Here is a 24,748-nt window from a genome sequence, read left to right on the forward strand (position 1 = left end):
TTTTTTTTTTTTTTTTTAAATATATATGTAATACAGGTAGACTTGCAGCAGCTATAGTAAGCATTCCTGAAACTGTAATGCTAGCACTGTTATCACCACAGTGCGTTAGAAAGAGAACCCCCTTCAGTGGAGGTTATTGAACCCAGAATTGCAAAATTTGATGGTGGCAGAATTGTCTTTGGTGTTTGAATGGCAAACCTCAACACAGTGATTACATTTCCAAGCAGCAGGGCAGTCCACTTACAGATAACAAGTTTATGTTTTATATTTTTATACTGAGAGAAATTAGAAATTATCTTGCTTCACTCTAATGCTCAAGTGGTGGTAAGATTCACCAAAGACTCAACATTTGCAATTGCGAAAAAAAAAATGATTCAAGAAATCTGAAAGGAAGCCAAAAGATTGTTTCATCTGTGATGTGATAAACCACAAAATTTAAGCACAGTCTCAGAACAGCCATAAGAATAGAACAGCATCCTCTCAGTTATTGGAAGAGCTGTATTAATCCTTCCATCCCTACCTCCCAAATTGTTTATCTGAAAGCTTCATCCAAAAGCCAAGCTCAACTTTCCACGAGAGATCTACCTACACTCAGGCACCAACTCTTCTGATTCCATGGCGGGGGTATTTATTTATAGATAGATACAGAAGTCACCAGCAAAATACAGATCAGTTTCCAGGATGCTAATCTCCCATTATACGATAAAAGTAACTCCTACCAAGGCTCAATCAATTCTTAGCATTTGATAAGAGATTGAACCAACTGACAGCCTAACATCCTGAACATCCTGTTCAAAGATGGACAAATACTGTATGGATCTAACTGTCTGTGTACAAATGCTTACTCATACTAGAAAAGTTAATCCATAGAGACTGCACAGAACAATATTTAATGTGTTATTCTGTAAGAGAATCTGAGCCATTCCAAAACTGTTGGTATATAAGGAATAATTGTACATGCTCCCTACTGAACCATGTTCAGAAAAATCTGTTGCTGTCAAGTTTCTTTGAGGCTACATCCCAGCTCACATAACAGCAATTCGATACAAATTGAAATCTTCATATTTAGAATTTAGCACAAAAGGAGGATTAGGATTTAGCTATTCCCTTTCCCTCTCTTCATTCAGTTGGACTTTTAACCTGTGAAGTCAAGGAGCATCTCCCTCCGTGACAACAACCAAAGGGCTCTGACCCCATCCAGCAAAGCCTGCAGTACAGGCTATCAAAGTGCTAAAAGATATCAATTTTATCCAAAATTGCTATGCATCCACCACCTTATGGCAAGAAATGGTACACTTAAGAACAAAGCCAGAATTCTGCTGCTCTTCCCTTTCTTTTCTTTTTTCTTTGTCTTTTTTCTTTTTTTTTCTTTTCCTGGCAGCACTTAGCAGCACTCTCTACCAAAAGCCGATGAGAATTTCCACACCGTGTGTTATTGATGCCCTAACTCTCAGTGCCCATCCTCCCCATTGAAAACATAGCAACAATGACAACATTGACTATTGCACTGAGCGGACTTTAAACTCTTATGCCAAAGTCAAAATGTGACCTTGCTGAGGGAAACATCAATCAAGAAATGCAGCATTATTTTTAAAAGATAATCTTATCAACTTCTAAGAGGACAATAGGGGCAAGAGTGGGGGAGAGCCAATCTAGAGAGAGGTTTTTTTAAAAAAGGGGGGACGGGGTCACTCTACAGGGTGATTTTAAAGGTGAGCCAGCATGTTCAAGGTGTCCTGATATGCCCTTCAGGAAGCTTTCCCTGCATAAAATTATAAAAGTGCATGTGACAGGTTTGCAAAGTACAAGGTACTGGAAGACCGTCAAACTGTGGAATACATGTGCCCTACACATCCTCCGCCAGCATTCTTAAAGAAAATATAGAGAAGTTAAGGACTGCTTGTATCCATTCTTCATATCTCCAAATTAAAAAAAAAAAAAAAAAAACATAAATACTGGAACACCATAATTAATTTCTCTGGATATCTACTTTAGACGTGCAAGCCAAAGAGCATCAGGACAGTTGTGTTACTGGGGACTTCCACTATCGGGACTTCCACTCTTCCCAAGTGGCTAGAAATTTCACCTGGTTYAGGCAGAACTAAGACTGAGATGACTCTGATTCATATATTGAGTTGGCTTGGCAAATGAGGTAMGGCCCTTAGAATACTTTGCTTTTGACCATTCTCTGTCTACTATAAATTGGTCTGAACTCTGAGCTCACAAGAATTGCAGTTTGGTTGTGTTGGAGGAAATGTGTTTCACTGAAAGACAGCAATTATAAACTTACTTTCTGAATGAAAGCCAGACTAAATCTCATTAGTGTGGAAGTGAGAAAGTTTTATCTTGTGTTCCTCTGCACAGCCCTCCCTCTCTGAAGCTCTTTTGGCCRAGATGCAAAGGACCTAACAAAAAAACCAAAAAGGTCCAACTAATTTCAATGGCTCTGCAAACTCCCTGTTCAGACCAGAAGTTTCAGAAAACCAGTTATTTTAAAAATTACTTTTACTTCAGGTGAAAACATAGATTTTTATTGAAATTCCTCTAACCATTAAGTGGCACAATGTTATTTATAGCCAGTAACTTAGTCAACACKTTTTAAAGAAGAAGCAAATTTGCACTAGAACTTCTTTCACTCTGCAGAGCAGTATCATCACAGCCATCGGAGAAAACATTCTGTTGTCAAAATTATGTGATTGTTCCCCATGGTAAGAAACTGTTGTATCATGTTCCCTCTCAGAGAAGGGAAGATCACACGAAAATGAAATGCAATTCTCATTTTTTTTGTGGGATGGTGTCAAGATTTTCTGTTTGTCCTTTTTTTTTTTTTTTTTTTTTAAGAGATTTTCAGGATTTGATTCTCAAAGACAATCCCCATAGAAAACTCAAGGCAAATTGATGACGGCGACAATGACAATGACGACAAAACCCTTTCCTTGTCCCTGGAGACATGAAAAGAAGGAAAAAAAATCCTAATAACCAAAACCACGAAGGCAGCAAAAGCTGGAAACAATTACCAATCTGTATGAAGCAAAACATCAGCTGAAGTAGTAGATTAAAGCAAATCCTTCTTTTAGCTCCTTGAATAGTGTAAATATTACATTAAAAAACAAACGTCAGCTTGTGGATTTTATAAGGAGCCATATCAATCTTCACTCTAGTAAGAACTATCTAACTGCTGTGAAAACAGGATTCTAATATCATACAAGTCTGCAATATAGCCAAGGTATTATATAGGCTTTGACACTAATTTGGACATGCTCCATCCCTTGGTGAAAAGGGGGACTTACCACTTTGCCTAAAATGGGACTTGATGGAGTACAACATATGTTTGGACCATTTGAAACAATCAAAAAGAAATGAAATAAAACAACATATTGTGACTTCTCTGTTGATCCTGAAAATCTTTTAGAGAATACGAGAAGATTTGACCCCCTGGACAAGCTGTTATCTGTTGTGAATGGAGACCCTCTGTACCTGTCTTTTGGATGGGACAAACATTTGCTCTTCAAAGACTGCTATCTTCACACACAGAATCAGAAATTACACATCATTTTCTTTTGTCAAGAAACTTTCTACAAAGAGGCACCAAGCCCTGAAGTCAGGGAAGCCACACAAAAATGCTAGATAATTGTGGCCGAGTGGACTGYGAAAATAAAAACCCTGTGCATCTGATCAGGTTTTTTTCAAGACAGGTTGAGCATAGCCTGAAATGCTCTTTTGTGGTGGAGCTCTGGATTTGCATTTCCAGTGATGACACACTGCTATTTTACAGTAAAGCAAATAGAACCCAAATGATATCAGGCAGTCTTCTAAGAAAATGTCCTTAAAATTTGTGCATTAGCAAATGAAATGAAATGAAATGAAATGAAAAGCTGATCTAGGAAATCATTCAGAGAGTTAGAAAGAGGTTAGGAACACACATCTGATACTGAATCCAGAGACCTTACATTTCCACCATGATTTTGTTTGGGCTGTCTTTATGTGGAGTTAAGAAACCCCATTTCCTTGGGAGCAAAAGGRGCTTGGCCTTTCTGTGTGCCCAACCACTGCATGTACTTTGCCACTACCAGCACGCACTGTTGCAATAGAGGATCAGGGTTGCTGACTTATGAAGCCTTCTCACATGCAAACTATTCTTGAGCAGATGTATTAAAAATACAGCATACGTTATGGACAGTGTATGACAAGGGTGAATACTATAGGGATGACATCTGTTCACCGGAAACATGGCTTCCTTTTTAAGGTTAAACTCTGCAGACCTGCAGACAGTTGACCTTACTATTTTGCAGTGGTTAGAATGGAAGGCAGATGAACCACATATTGGATGTCATAAAATGTGGGGTTAAAATATGGGCAAGGGAAACCATTTTAAGTCTGGTGYTACTCTTTATCTTAGTTAAAAAATATAGGCAAAGAAAAATATGAAATAAGGCTGTTGAAATATAAATTTGTAATGTAGCTTGTTCAATATATCCTGTGAGGAGACTGTTCAAATTTATACATAGGTCAAAAAGAACTGAATTTKTCTGCAAAATTCACCTTAAGGTTCATGCAGTGCTTCTTCTCTTAACCTGCATGCATCATTCTAGTATCTCACAGACCTGAAAGCTGGGTTAATTTACCCAGTGTGAAGTTTCAACATCATCATAGAGAGTCTGGAAAACATAAACCTTGCAGCTCAAGTCATTGCAAGAAACACRTTTCAAGAAAAAAGGTGGAATGTATTATTTGGCATAGTGGGTAAGTCCCTGTTTCATAACTTCTATTAAAATGCAATGGGAATTGGGATCCTTATTACAAATAGGGGTGGATTTCTAACAAAGCAATGATTTTTAGAAAATGACAGCTCACTGAAATTTTAACTTTTAGCATGACTTACATCAGCTGAGGTGAAAGCTTTACTGGGGAGAGAGAGAGTCTCTGTTTCTGGATGAAGACCTCTCACACTTCAGAACAACAATTTAGTTGGTAAAATTTTCATCTGAGGTGTGCCGGATTGAGACTCAAGTCCATGTTCCATCTGGTTCACAGACAGAGAACATGAAGCTTGCTGTCCACATGAGCATTCTAGCCGCTATAAAAAAGGTAGGGTTTTCGTTTGCTCTGCAGGCAGAAAGCGCTCTGACTGACTTTGTTTTTTATTTCCCACATGAAGCGACTCTCCTCGCTTCAGATGCTTTTTAAAAGACTCATCTTACTTCAACATCTGTTACTAATGCTGAATATGCTACAATCCAGTAATACCTTGCACTCTAAAGTGACAAATATCTTTGAAGAAATTCATGAATTAGCTTTTTCAGGCTCCCTTTTAGTGAGATTGGCAGAGATAGGGAGAATGGGATGCAGTTACTCAGTGCCCAGTCACACAGGAAGTCCGTCACAGAGCCGGGAATCAATCCACACTGAAATCGCACAACCTGTACTCTCATCCAAATCGCCAATTCCCTTTTCTTTCCATGACTGAATTCCCCTGAAGTTTACTTTAAGGAGAGGTCCAGCTTTCAAAGAAACATTTACTTTTTTCATTAAAACACTCTTTGTCTTCTTGGCTATATCTCAGTTCAGAGCGGATGAAGTTGCATAAATGAAAAGCATTTTCGTTAAAGCCCCCAAACTTGTTTGATCTGCTGTGGGATGAAACACTAATTCAGAAGTGGAGCTGTAAGACATTCAAGCTTTTCAGACAGCTTACATCTCCAATAAGGCAACTCTGTCCCAAGAGATACTAATTTTGAAACAGGACAGACCACAGGACTGAGCYATTCATTAGAGAGTTGCAGTCACAGCTCTGTTTTTTCAGACTGTATGACTAGGATTTACACAAATACTTTCAGGGTTTTGGGAAGGGAGTTACATCCAAGCCTTTTAAGCACAATTTATCYGGAGTGAGAAAAACAAACACTACTTTCCTCCCTGGAACTAAACTATTGATGTGCAGATAATAATCCTTTTGCCACAAAAGCAGTCTACTGTATAACTTATTAAAAGGGAATATTCATTTATTACCAGATGGAGCAAGCAACTGAGTAGGCCAAATTCCCTCTCAGAAAGGTCAGTTAGAACCATCCATGGTTCCAGTTCACCGGATTACAACACAGGCATGTTTTACCTAGTAGAGCATGGGAGTGRAGGAGTTGTTTGGTTGTTGTTTGCTGTTGTTGCTTTTATTTTTTATTTTTATTTAGCCTTATCTGTTCCTGCTGCCAGTAACACAACTGGATTAGTAATGAGCTCTGACGCTGGTTATTAACAAGTCTTTCCAAGCAGGAATCAAAGGTCTCAAAATATTATTCARACTGTGAAATGTCAAATCAATTGCAGAGCTCACTGCCACAAGATGTGATTCTGAAAACACAGAAACAAAACAGGAAGTAATTAATGAAGGATAAGGATTCTCTCTTAGCACTCTCTTCATAATTCTGAAAGAACCTTCAATGCTGCTAAATTCACTGGCCTTCAGATATTAAAATGGACTAGCASCTGTTTTTAAAAGACAGTTTACCCAATAAAGTTAAAACTATGCTTTATTTTGAACAGCTTATTATACTCATCATGTTTTCCCTTCACAAGCACCCAGAGAAGAAGCCACTCTAGAGGTTTTAAAATTTAAATATACAAAGTCCTATTTCTGACCTGATCTAGCAGTGGGTATGAGCCTAACGGAGAGGAGGATGCTGCTGCTTCTCTTCTTCCAGCAAATGTCAGCTCCTCTGCACAGGCATGTACTCACACAAACACACTGTACAGACTTCCACAATGAAAATGGACAGGAATGCCACATCTGGCAGGTAAAAAGGTTGCTGGCGCATTCTTATGAGCCAAAGACAAGGGTTAACTATTTTTTTCCTGAAACATAGCAAGGTCAGAAATCTTAAATATTGGTTTAAATAAACCGTATAATTGTAGTATTTAAAAAAAGATTAAGTTTTACAATAAATGTGTGTGGCACAGGGCTTTCTATAGATTACTGAAGAGAATCCTGTTCTAAGAAGCTTTAAATTACAGCAAGGCCGCMTGGTATATTTTTAAAGAACTCCCTCATGTTCCACTCTTTTTCCTCTTCTGTTGGCTCTTTATCATCCTCATCAATGCAGACAGCTGTAAACTTGCTGGCAGGRCTGACTGCATCAGCCTCCTCTCGTTATTTACAGAGCGTGCAAGTGTGTTTGTCCCTGTGCAAACATATTCAGTTGTGCTATAGGATGGGAATCCCACCATCACAAGGCAGTTATTTATGGAAACAGTGTAGTGAACAAGAGGATATCTCTCTGTGTTTACTGGTCTGAATTAACAGACTCCTTCCSTTTTCAGGACAAAGCTTGCCTGCCAAACTGAAGTCTACCAGTATTTCACATCATTTCCCTACGGAAAGTTTCAATTTTGTCATGGAACTTGGCATCTTTTTGGATACAGTCTTCTCTCTCTGGTTACAGCTGGATAGTGCTTTTCTTTTCTAAGATCTTTCCTTTCTATTAGCTGAACTTTGCATTAATGTTTAAAACCTCTTATATGCTCTACTTTTAACAAGTCCCAAATAAATATACTAATATCATGCAGTCAAATACATAATTTAAGCAATTGCCAAATAAAGTAATTCATATGTTCCCTACAAATTCAATGAAGAAATTCTTAAGAGCTGGCTTCCCTCACCCCATTCCATTCACTTATTTTGCGGGTGGAGTCCATTGTGAAGACAATTTACGTTCGTTCTTCTCACAGGTTCCTCAGGAGAAGACATGAAATACTTTATGTATGTATTCTGCTCTCCAGAGACAGGGAGAGCTAGGCTAGGGATTGGCATTGTTCTCCTGGACCACAGCCCAGTATACCCAAACTTACAGCAAGTGGAGGTCAGGTATTAGTATTCTGCAGCAGCAGCAGAAAACAACACATCACCATCTCAACATAGCCCAAGAAACGGTAACAGTGAGAAATATTTTTCATTATACATCATTTCATTATTTTTCATTAACATCCCAGTTCTGTTTTGCCCCACCACTTTGACTCTGTGCTCTGTCAAACTGTCGCGTGTTTGAACTCAAGCAGTGCCCCTGTTTAGATTACTGCCCTGTCGTAGAGCCAACACGCTGTGGATAGAGATCTGGATTCTTTYTCCTCTCCCCTCCAGCTCGCTGCCTTCAGCTTACCTTGTTCCCATTCCAACAGCCCTGTTTTCAACTATACACCTACCCTGCTGGTATTTATGTCATTTGGACTGTGAGAAAGAATGCCCCTTCAGTTCCCTTTCTCATTCTCTTGGCATTCTTTTGGCAGCCTACTGAAAAATCACAGGAGGAGGCCAGCCAGGCTGCATAAGTGGACCTCCCATCTGCCACATGCCTGGAAGCTTATCTTTCTGTTCTAGAGCTAGCCCAGCTACCTAGGACATATCTTCTGGAAGCGCACACAGTTTGTTAATGCCAATGTCTAAGAGGTTTCTCTTCACTATCTACACACTGTGGACAGGTCCTCTGTCTCTTTCCATCAGTATTCTTTCTCTAGTTCTCCTTTTTTTTCTGTTCCACCTACTAACAGAGATGATAACTGAATGGTGAGAGTTACTCTGTATTTTCTATTTGTCTCCCTCCTCTAAACCTTAGCCAAACTATCTGGTGCTCTGGGCAAATTGAGAGATGCTGGATAGGAGAACACTTGCTAACTTGAGTACTCAGTGAAAGTCCAAATGAAGAGAGTAGGAGGCCTCATCTGTACCAAATCTGCTTCTCACATACCAGAGAAACATGCTAGTTACTTACATGTTCTTTATTCTTGCTTGTCCACCTGAGATTAATCTGAATGGTGAAAACTGCACCAAGTTGCAGTATATTATTATCGCATACCATCAAGAGCACTGACTCATATTTGGATTATGGAGACCCAGAACTTTTACAAGAGGACAGACAAGGACAGAACATAAACCAGTGGCCACTATTAAACTGCAAAATCTGCATTTACATGTACTCCCCATACAGTGGAATTTTCTCCCCTAAAGGGTCAAATCTGCTCCCACTGAACTCTCCCCAACTCCCCCAGAATGCAAGTCAAATGTTAAGCATCACAAGGATAATTTTCCAACTACCACTTAAAAACTCAAGAACATTCTCTGCCTGATTGTTGAAAACTGTTAACTATGAACTTCAACTGGGGAAGTAGTAGCACACTTGAAAGTGGCAGAAAGTTCAAAAGGGATATCCAGAACCTACCTGCTCGGAATTTCTATAATAAATATCAYGGCAAGTTAATGGAATTTATACCTCCAGCAGTTTGAACAAAAGAGTTGGGGAGGCATTTTCTAGGCAACAGCTAACTTTTCTTGTTCATAATTCAAAGAGAAAGAAGGAAAGAATACAAAACTAAAAATGTTTCATGGTGTTCCCATTGCAGGGAGGGAAGAATACTTCTCCTGATTATAAATAAATAAATATATAACTTCAAGGCCCTAAAGCAAAATAACCTCCTTTTCCACAATAAATAAAYGATTCTATTATTGTTAGCATGGTGTCATAGGAAAGAAGAAAGGAAAGAAGGGGAGAGGGRAGAAAAAGCAACAAGAATATTTTGGAAGGACTTTATTTCCTTCAACCAAGTTCATCTTTAAATTCTTATAAGAGCAATTCTGGGGAAAAAAAMCAGATTTTTAGGAAGTCTCTCACATCATCAAGCCTTTTACGTTATATCACAAAGTAACCATTTTGGAATTCTTGCTATAAAAGGAAAAATACCAAGGGGGGAAAATAAATCAAGATGCAATTGCAGAAACTTAATGGTAAGTCATAGAAAATAGCCAAATTTTCTTCTCATGTGTGCTGATGTATGGGCAGAACTATGAGTTAATTTCAACAAATTACACTGATGTGAGATGAGAACAAAAGCCCACATTCCTTACGTGGACATATAAGGCAATACGAGTGGTTTCTTATGTGAATCTCAAAGCCGGAACACCTTCTCTACATTAAAAGATACAGATGGAAACAGATAACCGGTTTATGCTTCATTTTACGCCATGCTGACCATGTTGCCCAAATATGGGGCTATTCTCTCAGACTTCAACACCCATTAACAGGTGCCACTATTCAAACAGCTCTTTCTGACTGAAAAGACCCAAACACATAACTCATCGGGAAATGTCTGCATTTGCTGCATTAGAGACACTCCTGCTGCATTTTGCTGGTTCTCATTATACCCTGTGTTTGTTACAGGCCAGAGCCTCTGAATTTACTGGTCTAAAAGGTACTTCTATTTATAACACAGTAATATCTGAAGCCATGTGCCTGTCTTCAATACCTAGACTAGAGATACTGCAATGACCCAATGTCAGCATCAAGCTAACAAATCATCCCAAACATCTGAGCATGAAGTCATTCTGTTAACAAAAAAAGAACAGACACTGGTGGGAAAAAAGCAAGTTAACTCCACAGTTGCTGGCATTTTCCAAACAACCAGCAGAAAGAATGCAGCAGTTTGCAAAGGGCAACATCCTCCCACTGTGAGTTACCAGTATCTTGAGATTTCCACTGCTAACTGAAAGCAAGTCTATTTTCAGAGAATTCATCTGAGAAATGCCACATTTCAGACTGTCTCACCAGCCAGTCTCCTGAGCTCAGGAAGTGATGCAGTCACTTAGACCACGAGCGAACATGAATCCCAGGCACTGGGAGAGGACCAAAGAACAGCTTCTGCTAAGGCTTATTTCAAGGAGCTGGTCTCAAAGAAACAGCACAGGAGACAGGGGGTGGCACAGAGCCTTCCCATTACTCCCTTTCTTTATAGGGCCCATATAGCTGCTCTCCTTGGTGGTTTACAGCTCATTTGTAGAATCACAGTTCAGAGTGGAAGGGACCTGCAGGGCTAATTTGAAAGTYGAGGGAGATTGTGGAGGGCCTTGTCCAGGCAAATTTTAAATAGTGAACTAAAACAAAACGCTGACTGAACATGCTGACCACAACAAATTTCTAAAGCATTAACAGAAGCAGAAACAGTCATCTGAAGAACTAAAGACTTCAGAAAAACCTCTTTCTCAAGCTTAGATGTACTGGGCAAGCTTTGCTTTATGCACATCAGGTACCACTTCACACCAAAACATTTGCTCTAAGCTCTCCCAGCCCCACACAGCTCCTGTAGTCTCCTATTGCCTACCAGCTGCTCCAGCTTTTAGGCTGTGAGGGCTCTTTTGTGTTCTTTCAGTCTTCTCAGAGGAAGAAAGAGTAGTTTTCCCCCTTAAGCTGGGGGGAAAACCCTCGTGAAGTCTATCCAAGCTCCATGAAACTGGGATTCCTTAAAAAAGGCTTCTGAAATACTGCAGCAAATTAACTTGAGCATTCATGTCTGCTGCTACCAGATACAGAGTGTGGAATAATTACTCTAAAGAAGGGAACTTGTAAGGGACATATTAAATGCTCCTTACAATTATAAATCCATAACCAGAGCAGCTTAAGTTTCCATATCAATAACAGATTCTAAGAGTATTTCAAAGAGAAAAAACATCTTGCAAGAATACAGAATTGAAAACAATGAAGCTTCAAACCACCCACTTCATTTATTATGAGCCAACCACTGCTTGGCACTCTTCATACAGAAAGGAGGAACCCCAAAGGGCTTTCACAGCTCGGATCAGACAATACAAACCCAAAAACCCACAGTCAGACAACACAATGGTGTGATCTTCATCTGGGATATTACATCCTTAAATGAGACCAGATGAAGATCCGGTTTCTCTCTTCTTTAGGGAATATCTATCTTCTGCTGAATATCTCCATGTCAGAGACATAATTTAAAGTAGGAACCTGAGGAAATGAACACTTTCTCCTACAACAAGAACAGCAGAGCTCATACCTAAACACAACAGATACAACACATCCTCCTGCTCTGACTTACAGCCTCCCTATGGAGCCTTAAATACCAAGAAGTGACCTTAGGGAAAAAAAAAAAAACCCTGCCAGCTCACATTTAGCTGAGAAATAAACGTCTCTCTATCATACACAAGCCAAAACTTGTGTAGTTTTAAGGAGTACACTTAGTAAAGTGTAGTTTTCAGGAGTACACTTTACAGGAGTAAAGTGTAGTAAAGATACTCTGCAGGAGTATGGAGGCAGGCCTGGGCAGGGGGCAGAACAGTGCATTATCTCGCTCTGTATACAGCTGCACAGTATCAGGCTATACTTTTTTATGGTGACATTTTGCTGACAATGCAAACCATAAGGGCAAAGAAACAAAATAATAAAGCCTTGACATGTAGACATTATCTTCATTAAGGTTAGCCAACCAGCATGGGACCAAAGTGGAAGTCTGTGAAATTGAGCTGCAAATGTTGTAAAAGCCTGCAGTAAAACCACTAGAAGTTAAAGCTTAAGTAAGGCCAGAATTCCTAGGGGCACCTGGAAGCCTAACACAGGGCTAGACACACACAGGCCTTGCAGGAGAAAACGGGAACTGTGCATCAGAGGATGTGGCCGTGGGTAAAACGGGGGGTAAAACGTCTCCAGGACCCCACTTGGGACACGCTGCAGCMAGAGGGGTGCAGTGAGCCCCTGGCGCCAGCAGCAACCCCGGCCTCAGGCCTGTGGCACTTGGGCTCCTCAGTGGTTGGGAGGGCCTGAACGTGTCTTTTGCTCCCTTCCCCTCGCTCCTTTCCCAGGTGCAGTGACCTCACTGCACATCCACTTCTAAAAAGTAAATAATAATAATAATAATAATAATAATAATAATAATAATAATAATAATAATAATAATAAAGGTTTAAGTTAGAAGGTCTTATATGACTCTCTATTTTCAGGTCTTACACTGAAAATATCCAAGATTATATCCTCCCCCCACCCCAAAAAAGAAAAAAATAATGCAGGAAAAAGGTATGAGAGGATGGCATGCCCCGTACCTTGCCATGAGATTTCTCAATTTTCCTACTACCTGTAAAGTTTTTTAGATATAAATGTGTTTACACATAAACAAATTAATCACAAAGTCTTTGAAATTATACAGCAATTTAGATCAAAGAATTTTAGAGGCAACAAGTTTCCCAACTTCTATGCCCAAACTACATTTACTATATTTTCAAGATAGATGAAAAAAATAATAGATAGAAATTTAAAATAATTTAAAAAAATGCAAATGATGAAATGATACAAAAGCATCCTTTTCCTATACATGRGCTCATGAAATACATGTTTCAGAGAAATTTTCTTTTTTTTATATATTTTTTTTATAATCTGTTTTGCTATTGGAGAGTATTCCTCCCCTAGATCTCTTCTCTGCTAAAGAAAAAAAAAAGCACACTACCAGTTTCTCACCCTCACAGTATCACACGGCTGCTTCTTTCAGGTAACACGAATGCCCTTTTCTGTAAGGCTGCAGGATGCTGACTATTACTTCACTACTTGATTTTGTACCATTCTACTTGAGTATGTAGAGCAYAATTGACTCCAAACAGCTGTTCTAGAGTACAGCTAAGATCAGGAGACTAAAATACTCCAAAACATTTAGGAGAYTTCAATATATTCAGTCATTAGGATTGAGCTTTGCACTGTTTGTTCTGTAGGAGCTGCATGATGCAGCTAGTGCAGTCTGGTTACGCTTTGGAAAGAGATTTGCTACCAATTCCCTCTCAAAGAAGCACGTAAGTCCAAGAAACCTAACTTGTCTAACTCTGCAAAATATACTTGCTTCCTAATGAAATCTGTTCAACTGAAGGCTTACAAATTAGTCTCAGGAGGCAAGCAAGGGCCATAAAAAGAAAACAACTAGGCTTGCTTTCCAATAGTAATAAGTCTAAGTGTTAGTCAGATTGTACAGAAGGTAATAAGCTATTGCCTGCACTATGAGGCCTCATTATTTGAAATACAGAATATATCCAAAGCAATGTGTGCTGAAGCAGTGTAATACTTGCATTTTCTACCCATTTTGGAATTCCAATACGAGCTCATTTAAAAGGCAAAATAATTGAGCTGATTTTTTTTTCCCCTCTCCCCTGTGGAATTATTTCATCACTGTGCAAAAAGTTTATGGATCTTAGAACTGATTCCTGTTAAAGTAGTACTCAGTAATAGCATTTYCCTAAGCCTTGAAATTAGAAAGTTTGTGTTTAAAAATAAGTTTTTATTTGAAAATAAATAWATATATATATACATCTGAATGCACGGTTTAGTGTCTGATTAAATTCCTGCAAAACATGTCACTCAGGAAATTGAGAGGGAATTTTARAGGAGCTACAAAAGCAGTAGAGTGTGCTTTATATAAATTTAGATTTCAACTGAGGGTGAAACATGAAGATTGCCCTAAATAAAATCAAAAGCAGGTACATAAGCTGGATGAAGATGTCATCACTTGCATTCTGTATAAGGCTTTACATCCAACCTTGATGTTCCAATATGGTATCAAGGGAAGTTCATAGTATAGAAAAAAGAGGCAATCCAAAACAGGTAGGATCAGTGTTTTAGATAGAAGGTGAGAGTGTCAGCATTAATCATCTGACTAATGCAAATGAAGACAAGGGCATGTCCTATAATACACTCTGCACAGGTTTTTAATGGCAAGGGAAAGGGACAGCTGAGACAGGAAGAGAACACGTTAACATTTTCCTGTGGAGCAACCTTTACTCCTTGCAAATAGCTTCTCCACAAATAAGAGCAGAGAAGCTAATGCAGCTACACCTTTAGATCAGGTTGTGAAGAATTTGCTTTTAGTATTATTTTAGTATTTTAGTATTATTTAGTATTTAGTTTCAGATGCAAAATTAGAACAGCCAAATGTCACCAAAGCAAGCTTGGCTATACAATAGCAAAACAGAAAAATGCCTCCATAGACACACACACAATCAGCAGTATCAATCCATACCTGATTTTCCTTTGGGTCCTATAGACCTTTGACGTGGTGAGCTAAGCTCCTGCCATAAAACTTCAAATGCACACAGTTTGCTCATTTCTTTAGAGAGTTTTGATGTCAGAAACAGGTAGAATTAATTTTATGATACAACAGCGACTTTCTTCTAGGATATTAGGAACAAGCGTCATAAAAGATCATGTCTGAAGCCTAACTGTCAAAATAATAAATGAACAGTCTGCCAACAGCAACGTATGATCTTTATTCTTGCAAGTGACATTTGTTTAGTTAAACAGCCTTGCCACCTTTAGAGCAAATCTGKGTGCTCTGACCTTCCACTAGTTTTAGACTAGAAAAGGCACCTTAGATTAATGGTTGTAAACAATTCCCTCAACTTGTACTTCTTGACTTTCTAGTTGATAATATTTTTACCTAGAGCATAATGAGCTAAAACATAAAGGTTTTTCCCTAGGGATGATGTAGAGCCCCCACATTCCAGAAGTTGTGGTGAACTTAGCACCTAGCAAGGCAGAGTCCTTCAGGTGCTTATCCTGGATAGCGACAATTCTTCCAAGTGAAGCAGCRGGCCCTCAGTGACTAAAATTAGGATACAAACTCTTCAGGGAGAGCCTACAACACAACTTTCTGTCACTGCAAAACACCGATAGGTGGATTAGGCAGTCAGCAAGAGAGAGAGAGATGTGTCAGCACCAATCATCTGACTGCCTGTGAAGGGAAACAATGAATAATATCAGACAGTTAAGGTTTCAAGTAATTGGAAGTATCTGCAATGTAATGAATAGACATCTGGCAACAGTATCCTGTTCCAGTTAGCACATCATTTTGGATAGCTATAGTTCAGCTAACTGAGGTTGCACTATACATGCATTATAAAGATTTTCCAGTGTGGAGCTCCTTTAACTCTGGAGGTCTTTAGGATTCTTATATCAAATCCACTGCCTTTTTTTTTAAAAAAAAAAAAAAAGGAATAAAGAAAGAAAAAAAGTGTAATGTAGCGAATCCAACCAACATATTAAATACATTAAAGTCTGAAGCTTCTTGCCAAAGTTGACTGGTCCAGGAGATGGAATGTGTGGTTCTCTAAGACGGCTACAAATAGATCCTCTCCCGCTAGAGCTGAAAAAGCCAGCTGGGTCTGCCAGCAAAAATGTAAAGCAGACATTAATCACAGCAGCCTGCACCTTCCCTTCAAGTGCAAGCTCTGCGTATCAGAAGGGAGAAGAAGGGAAAGCACCGAACATAACGGAGCCGAGAATATTCTTATGCACTTCCTGGATGACTGCTGGCTCTAAGGTACTTTAAGCTAAGTACCTTAGTACTCTAAGCTAGTACTAAGTACTCTAAGGCACTGTAACTTCTTTGTTGCTATTAACCTCTCTGGATGATGCAGATCAACCAAAAGCAATCTATCCACAAAACACCAGCCTGATGCGTTTGTCCGAGGTTTTCCTTTAATTGCAATGCACAAAAGTTAAGCCAGGTTGGCAGTCTCGGATGCCAAATACCTTCAGTTCCTCACAGAACAAGTAGGTGAACAGCAGCAAAGAGGATGACCCCAGAAGGATCAACATTTGTGTTTCAATCTGCCATCTTTAGTACAGAAATCTAACTCTTCTCTTTCAGCTTCTATTATGACACTGTCACAGCATGGGTTAGTTTTATTTCTCAAGCATGTCTAACAAACTCGCCACACTTCTTTTTCCTCTAACAGTTATTGTTAATGAACACACACTGTCAGGGCTATCTCTGTTTCCTTCCTACAGGAGCAAAAGCTTTCTGCCACACCACTGCAGTAGGAATTCCTCTTTGCCATGTTTCACAACTGTGAAACAGATTGTCAGTTCTCTTGGCCATCACCATTCTTCTAGGGACAAGGTACCCAGAATGAAACATCAACCTCTAATATGCTGGCCCCCTCACTGGTTTGTCAGGAATTTGAAGACTTTGAATGAAGCAGTAACGCACATATATTGATATGAAGAGATATTCATCAGCTTCCAGTGCAATATATAATATTTCCTATTAACTTTGCAAAGTCTTGAGCAACAAGGTTTCAAAATATCATTACAGATAACGACGACATACTGAAAGATTTCAGCAACAGAGCTTTGAAGTGATCTACACACAGCTTTATGTAAGAGGAACAATAAAAAAATAAAATATCCTTTAAAATATTTCGGTGACAGCTTTTTTTTCTAGCTCAAAGAGAAATAAGAGGAATATTCAAAATGGGACAATATATGACTTGAAATTATTAATTTGCTCTTCACAAATCACTCATGTATATACTACATGTGAGAAATTTGTGCCATATCCATGTCAGTATAAATCCCCACATCACTCCATGTTCTTGAAAAACAGTGGATAAACATGTCATTTAAACCTAGATGTCAACAATTATTTACATGCACACAGAATTTATTGATTAGCTATTTTAATTAGAAAAGTAGTAGTACCTTCTTTTTGCTGCAGTAAATCTGCCATTTCTTCTCTGGAGGGAGTGCAAACATAGCCTCTCTGTTCTTATCTGTGAGATCCAGTTCATCCTGGAGATTGTGGAAAACAAAAACAAAAACAGTCAACAGCTGCATTGATAAGTCTCATACATTGGACRGAATCTGGATTAGCCATGTTGACCTGCTTTCAATCAAAAGATACGGTGCCTTCCAAAGATTGTACCTTCCAAAGTCCCACATTTTCCCCCACCTCTTTGACCATGAATCTGGTTTCTAAACTTTTGCCTTGTTGCTGCAGGTACTCCCTGTGAGTGCAGAATCTATAAAAAGGGAAAGCAGTGTTAAACTTTTGGAACTAAGCATTAGTATCCCCATAGGGATAGGAAAGATCACACTTTAGACAACAAACTGCATGTCATGAAAGGAGTGAAATGAAAAGCCTCAGAGTACTAGCTGACAGAACACAGCTCCTAGCTCTGTTACAAGCTCCCTCCACATACACTGCAGTACTAGTCTTCCTTACTCTACTGTRAAAGGCTGGTAATGATACATTCTGTCCTATGCAATGTGTATTACAGTCTATAAAATCCTCAAGGCATACACTGCTACTTACTGTGTGTTTGCTCAACACTGACCACAACAGGGGCTTCGATTGCAGTGAGCAATTTCATGTGATAATGGGATTTAAACAAATAAGTACAATCTTCAGGTGAAGATGTCTCAACGAAAGCCTGGGCAATATAAAAACAAGCTTCCATGAATTAGTTTTGGCCTCCACAATATATTTAAAAGCATTTGCAGAGGGAAGCGTCCAGGAGTCCGGTATCAAGATGACACTGTAGCACTGAGAAAGCTGCACGGGCAGATTCCGGCACCCGCGCTAACCTAAGCCAAGCCAGACAATACCTCTTTAACGCAGCGCAACAATGCCTCATTTGGAAAGCTTTCAGGGCTGGAAACTTGTGAAAACAGTGAGCTAAATTGCACACTGAGCCTGGTAGCGGCTGCTGACAGATTTAAAAGCCCACAGAGATTTCAGCTGCAGAAAGGTACAAAAGAAATGCAAACAGTAACAAGGCAAGGTCAGTGCCAGCAGCACAAGGTAGAAAAAGCTGGAGGATTTTTTTCTAAGAAAGAAAAAGTTTAAAGGAAAAAAAAAACACCTTTAGCTTTGCAAAAAGAGTTCAAATCATGTGGAAATGTTTAGGGTGAGTCTCCAAACAAGGGGGGAGCCAAGCGAGGCAAGGAGTTTTATCCTCGCTACACACAATTAGAAAGCTCCGGCCAGGATCGCATTCTTGGGGGGTGAGGGAGAGAGAACCGACATGCAAGGTCTTCAGACGAGTGAAGGAATGCTGGTGTAGGTCAGGCGTGTGGGAGGGAAAGAAGGGGCGGACAGGGAATCAGAAACGCCAGGTTTGGAAGAAGAGACACAGGGGCCAGAATACACATCTGAAATGAGCTAGTTGGGCTCAGCTAACCTCTTAGAGGGGGAAAAAATCATTGTTCTTGCTTTATTGAATTGCAAAATGATTTTTGCTTTCATTTTATAAAGAACAAATAACTTGCTCTTCTAACATACACCACTCTTTCAGAGGCCGGGTGAATAAGCAATTTCTTCTCGGTAGCTGAATTTAACTACAGCAGCAAGCTGAACGGTAGTCAACTCTGCTTGGTTTTCACAACAGTTTTGCCCACCAGACCAGCTCTCCAGCTTTCTGTGCACCACACTGAATGATGAAGATCTCAACTGATACATCAGAAAAGAATCATTTCACCAGGACACCACTCCCATCGACTAAATGAACCTGGTGGGCAGTTCCATTAGCAACTTTTAGACACTGCTGAATCCTTCTGTGGACACTGTCCACACAAAAGACAATAAGAACATGCAGTTCCAAGCAAGTAATTTTGCATGCTGATAGCATGACTTTCTTTTCAGAAGAGATGCCTGGAAAGGTTGGTTGAAGGAATAGAAGACCCAGTGGGAACAAACTCACCTGAAAAACAGTAGATGAGGACTGGGAGGATTAACTACCCTTCTTTTTGAAAGAGMTAAGGGTTTATTAGGGGGCAAAACGCTGGGCTCCAGCCCATGGGTCAGATGGTCAGGTTGTCAGCAAGAATCACAGAATGTTCAAGGTTGGAAGAATATTGCTCAGGAAAAGGGATGCCTCTTCCAGAATGCAAAGCAGAAGTCAAGCTCTTGGACAGCCTTCCCCCAGTACGTAGGTACTCTTTGGCAGGTGCGTTCCTTTGCTGAGAGGAAGAAAGGAGCAAGAGGAACTGAAGCAACCTACCTGCTCGCCTCTATTGACACTGTTTACACGTATTCTGTTCTATAAAGAATCAGAAATTGCTACAAAACGCAGAAGGCATGAATCCTTCTCCTAGGAGTTCTCCAAATTATCTTTTCTTTCCAATTGARTTCTCAATCCCCTTCCAAATTGGAAAAACAAAGTAGCTCTATGCGTGCAGAGGAAATGACTGGATCTAGCTCAGAAATAAGATCCTGGATCAGGCAGACCATTTCCCTATTCTGACTTGGAATCCAAACAGAAGGCACAAAAGAAAGCTTGATGTTTCAGAAAGCAGCAGGAACAACCACAGCAAGTGCTGGAAAAAAAAAAAAAAAAAAATCAACAGGGCGATTTGCTCCAGGAATAGGTCATTCTGACCTAACAACAGAGACAGATCTGTCCAAATGTAAAATTTCAGGCCCCAGAGTCAGCTCAAGGGCAGCCAGCACCTATTGGGCGAAGGAACTGCAAAGGTTGGCAGCAAAGGGGAAGAACTACAACCTCTCAATGGAATCAAGCCTGGGGTTAGAGACAGGTTAAGGAWGCCCATGAGATTGAAATCCCAGGGAGTAAGTAGAAAGGGCAAGAAAAGAGGTTTTGTCAAAACAAAGGGGTGGGAGGAAGCCTTTCTTCTTTACCTGAATCAATTTCACCTAGAAACATAGCAATTCCTCTTCTGTGTCTCGGGTGGATGACTTGGTTACAGCAGTTCAGGCCAGAATGATCCTGTACAAGAATTCTTCAAGGATTCAGGTTCTTGGCTCTTAAAAGTACTTCAAGTTGCATGGGCTCTAATGAAACATCTTTTGAAAAGGTATCTGCCAGGCTGTCCTCAGGGAGATGTACAGTACAAAGTACATCCAGTTAATACTCCTTATATTTCTCCCCATTATCTATTTCCTTATTAATTTTATTTATCAAGAGGGATGCTTTCAGATATTTTCACTTTSATGTGGACATTTTCTTTTTACTGACACAGGCTGCATTTCAATGATAAAACATTTAAAATGTACTAGAACTTGCTTTGAGACTTAAATAGTTCCAGACTACATCTGAGGTCAAAGGGGAAGATGACTTCCATTCAAAATGGCTACAACTCAAAGAAGAGAAAGAGAGAGAGAGAGAGAGAGAGAGAGAGAGAGAGAGAGAGAGAGAGAGAGAGAGAGAACTGAATGAGAAGAAGAAATGGTGAGGAAAATTAAACCACCTTGCATCCCTTGTTTTGGGGAACACTCAGTGTGAAAGATGGATTTGGTGGGCAATAGTCATTGGTTTGATGATAATATCGCTCAAAGGCTGTAAAAAGCTCAACAGAATGACATTTCTTACTTAGACTGGGCAGAACTTTTCATAGTGACATAGAATTAAATTTATGTAGAGAATAAACAATACTCGGGAATGCACAGGAGACTGGTTGTACTGAAGAATCTTTAATGTCTGTTGACAGCTGTGCTGAGACTTGCACTGCATCTCTACCGTTAAGACATATGTAGAAATGTAGCAAAGGGTTATCAGGTAACTGCTTTTCCACCCAGAGACCAGGACCMTTGAGATCCACAGCTCAAACAAGGTTATCCAGCTCCATCTGAAAATTCCCCCTTCTTGGGAAGATGCCTCAGTTTCAGACTTTTCTTATTCTACTTGCCCCAGATATTCCCTGGTCAGCCCAGGGAGTCTTCCTTGTTACTTTATGTTACTTGTAAGTAACATAAAAGAAGAGATCCTTTTACTGTCCCCAAAGGGAATAGCTCTGGTAGGAAATCAGTCTTCATTTTACATCAGAAAATCCAACCATAAGACATCATTCACAGGAAAAGAGGYTTCGTTACTTCTGCTCACAAAGCTGCCTGCTTTACTAGTCTGCCACACTACAGTCCTGTGGCACTTCTAGGTTATTTAGAAGAAGATTGGTACTTGGGCAAAAGGACAGCCAGCCCTTAACATCAACAAGCAGCATGAAGACTAAATCCTCAGATGGCATAAACTGGCAAAGCTGTATGGAAAAGTTAAACTTCACCCCGTATTGTTAAACTCAAAATAGAAACTTCAGCACCATCAGACTAGACGAGGCCAGCAGCTCATCTGACCTATGACCAGCTTCAAAAGCTTCAGAGGGCAGTATAAAAACCCTGCCAGGACAAACCTACAAAACAAACTGTCTAAATGGACAATCAACTCCCAACTTTCTGTGTCAAAAATATGGCAGATTCTGTGAAGCAGGTGAGTTCAGTCCTTCGCAAGATGCAGACAGCATTTGTATTTTCAAATATTTTTTGCTCAGCTTCAGAAATTTTCTTTGCTCAATCARACCAATATTATCCTTAAGGGTTTCACCACTATTAAATAAGTTATCTTAATATTCCTTTAGAGACTCTAGAACCTCCATAGCTGGGAGGTTTCCTCTCTGAATAACTTGCTTTCATACTCACCGCAAGAATTTCAAGAGATGGTTTRTTTTTATGTTATGATCTTGCACTATATGAATTTCAGTTAAATGTGTCACCCATACCCTGCTTCCTGGTCACATTCCCAGTCCTTCTTTTGTTCTTGCACACAGGTGCCTTTTCTTCCCCCACCATCTTTTCCCTCACTMCCCTGCACCTTCTCTTCATCTCATGCACAAATACACTCTCCTTTACCCATCTCAGTCATTGTCTGTCAAGTCTGTTGAGCAGCACCAAGTTGTTGACCCAGGCTCAAAAGAGTAGTATAACACACGCCCTGTTATCCCAAATCCACAAGTACATTTATATAGATGCATATTAGAGTGTCTCTAGAAGAAAGGCCCATAAAACATTCCAATTCCATTAATGCTTCAAAGTGGCACGGTAGGGCTATGATCTCATAAAGTAGTCTTGTGCTCTGGATGAATTTATTTGATTTTATATGAGGTAAACAGTGATGGTGACACATAATGGGAACCCATCCAGCACCCTCTGGCAGGCTCCTTTTAGCGTTCGCTGTGCAGTCACTTTGAGGGAGTAGTTGGTGGTGGATTAATCAATGCTGAAGTGAAACTCAAGCTGTCATAAGATAACAACTCRGCTCTGACATCTCTGGGACTGTAGAGGAAGGGGAAGCGGTGGAAAGAAGTCAGGGATGAGGTTGTCAACAGCATGCTACAAGCCTTTGTAATACAGGATGCAATCCAGCATAACTGTCATAGTGTTAACAAGTAAACTGAGTGAGACGGAGTTGCCAATGTATGACTTCTATTGCTTCATTTTGCATTAACGACAGTCCCAGCCTTATTTCTTCAGTTCACGTTGCCTGTGACAGGCCCTCTTGGCAAATAACAAATGGGTTACRCTGATGGCTTATGTTCTACCTGTGCCTTTGCTGGGAACTATGTGGTTGGGAGGACACGTGTCACAGGAAGAGAAACTTCTCAGCCTGTAGGTTGTGTTTGACATTACTGCCATTAGACAACTGTCTCATGGCATTTAAAAGAGAGGAGGCAGGAAGGGAAGGACAGGCAGATGATTCATTCTCGTCACAGGGTCCAGCAGCAACAGTCCTAAATGCCATTTCAGAGAAAACTACAGCAGGTAAATTAAAAAAGAAAAAAAAAATGGAAAAGAAAAATGTCTTCTTCACATCGCAATCTCTTTGCAAACATATTAGTCCTTGAAGTAGAGATGTATATTCCCTATTTAATCAGTGTCCACCTCCAGGGGACAGTATAGGATTGCTCCCCTACAGACTTCCCTCCATTGCTCTSTTCAGTCCAGCTGTACTGGCTGATCTATAAGCAGCAGCTCTCTGGATGAGTGCATACTTCAAACACCAAGGAGGTTAAGATTTTTCAAGACCCTGCCCGTCTGAGCTTTCAATGAGCAAGGCTAATTTGACTACACAAATTGCCTATATCCATGCACAAAATGAAACAAACAGCAGTGCAAAAGCAACACTGCTCAGGAAAATTCCTCCATAAGAGAATCATTACAAAGGCTTTGCCTAAAATGCAGCTRCCAAATTGGAGTATGGCTGATGCAGGCATCAAGCTTCCCTGTCCAACCACCCCTTCCCATGCCCTCCTTTCCAGAGCAGCACCTGGCACAAGAGTATGACTGTAGCCACAGCAATTGCTGAAGGCAGGTGTTCTCCCAACACACAAGTGCATTGCTACCCACACAGACACCGTATCTGCAAATACAGCAGATTAGCTAAAAGTTACCACCTAGACATCCATTACATGTCCCCAGTCCTCTGAAAAAACAGGAAGAAAAATCAAACTCTACCTCATACAAAGGTATGAGTTTCCATACCTTTGTAAGCACATAAAAGTAAGGGTCTGTGCAGCTACATATGCCACATGCACATTGAATGCACAAGCACATGTTAGTGCCATGTACAAAGCACACACAGCACAGAACACCTGCCCACACCTACAACATCCCAGCCATACAACTGAACACAAGAAGTGCTCACATACATCTCTGGCATAGGAAGCATTGTTTATACTTCATCTGTGACCATTGATCTCACTGTAAAGCAGAAAAAGAGATATAAATAACGCTGTGATTCCCACTGCACTTTTTCCTTCTTGCCTATTCAGCAAGTGTGGCTTTAGAACACCGGCAATATTAGAGGCCTGAATCTCTTGATGCTCAGTCAAGACAACACAAGGCAGAAAACATCTGAAGTCAATGTAGTGGAGGGGAAACAGGCAGAGATGTTTCTCTTCTACCCTSCCATCACAGGACTCATTCACTCTCCAGGTTCAGCGGCAGAGTAAGACATCTATCAAGGACACAGATCTTTAGCAAAGAAATTTCTCCTCCTGGAAGACAGCTAAACCCTGTCTCACTCCTGCATCTCAAAGGCATGTGTGACTTGAYGTCACCCAAGCACATGCCATCAGGCAAGCCTACCCTGGCAGTCCTTCTTCCTTTTTCTGACCTTCACAGGGAACCTGCCTACCTAAAACAACAACTTGCTGGGAAAATAGAGAGAAAGAATGAGGAAAGCCAGTATCCATTCATGCAACAATATACATACAGGTGTTTAGCGCTAGAGAACCTGACTCAGATACATTCTCGTATGTGTGTGTGTGTGTGTGTGTGTGTGTGTGTGTGTGTGTGTGTGTATGAGAATGTGTATCTGAGCCAGGTTCTCTAGCGCTAAACACCTGTATATATATAAATATATATATAT

The 24,748-nt window shown here is 40.1% G+C and overlaps 1 protein-coding gene across 3 annotated transcripts in view; it reads right to left on the reverse strand.

Moving 5' to 3' along the window:
* Positions 1-24,748, reverse strand: part of DAAM2 (dishevelled associated activator of morphogenesis 2) — a 188,676-nt gene that overhangs the window by 72,492 nt on the left and 91,436 nt on the right. For all 3 annotated transcript variants that reach the window (XM_026034035.1, XM_026034036.1, XM_026034034.1), the window contains one exon: positions 17,292-17,381. In XM_026034035.1, coding sequence (XP_025889820.1) covers positions 17,292-17,381 — 90 coding nt within the window. The remainder of the gene's footprint in view (positions 1-17,291; positions 17,382-24,748) is intronic.

This window comes from Nothoprocta perdicaria, unplaced genomic scaffold (genome assembly GCF_003342845.1).
Source record: "Nothoprocta perdicaria isolate Ctin4 unplaced genomic scaffold, notPer1 scaffold_139, whole genome shotgun sequence".
Classification (NCBI taxonomy): Eukaryota; Metazoa; Chordata; class Aves; order Tinamiformes; family Tinamidae; genus Nothoprocta; species Nothoprocta perdicaria.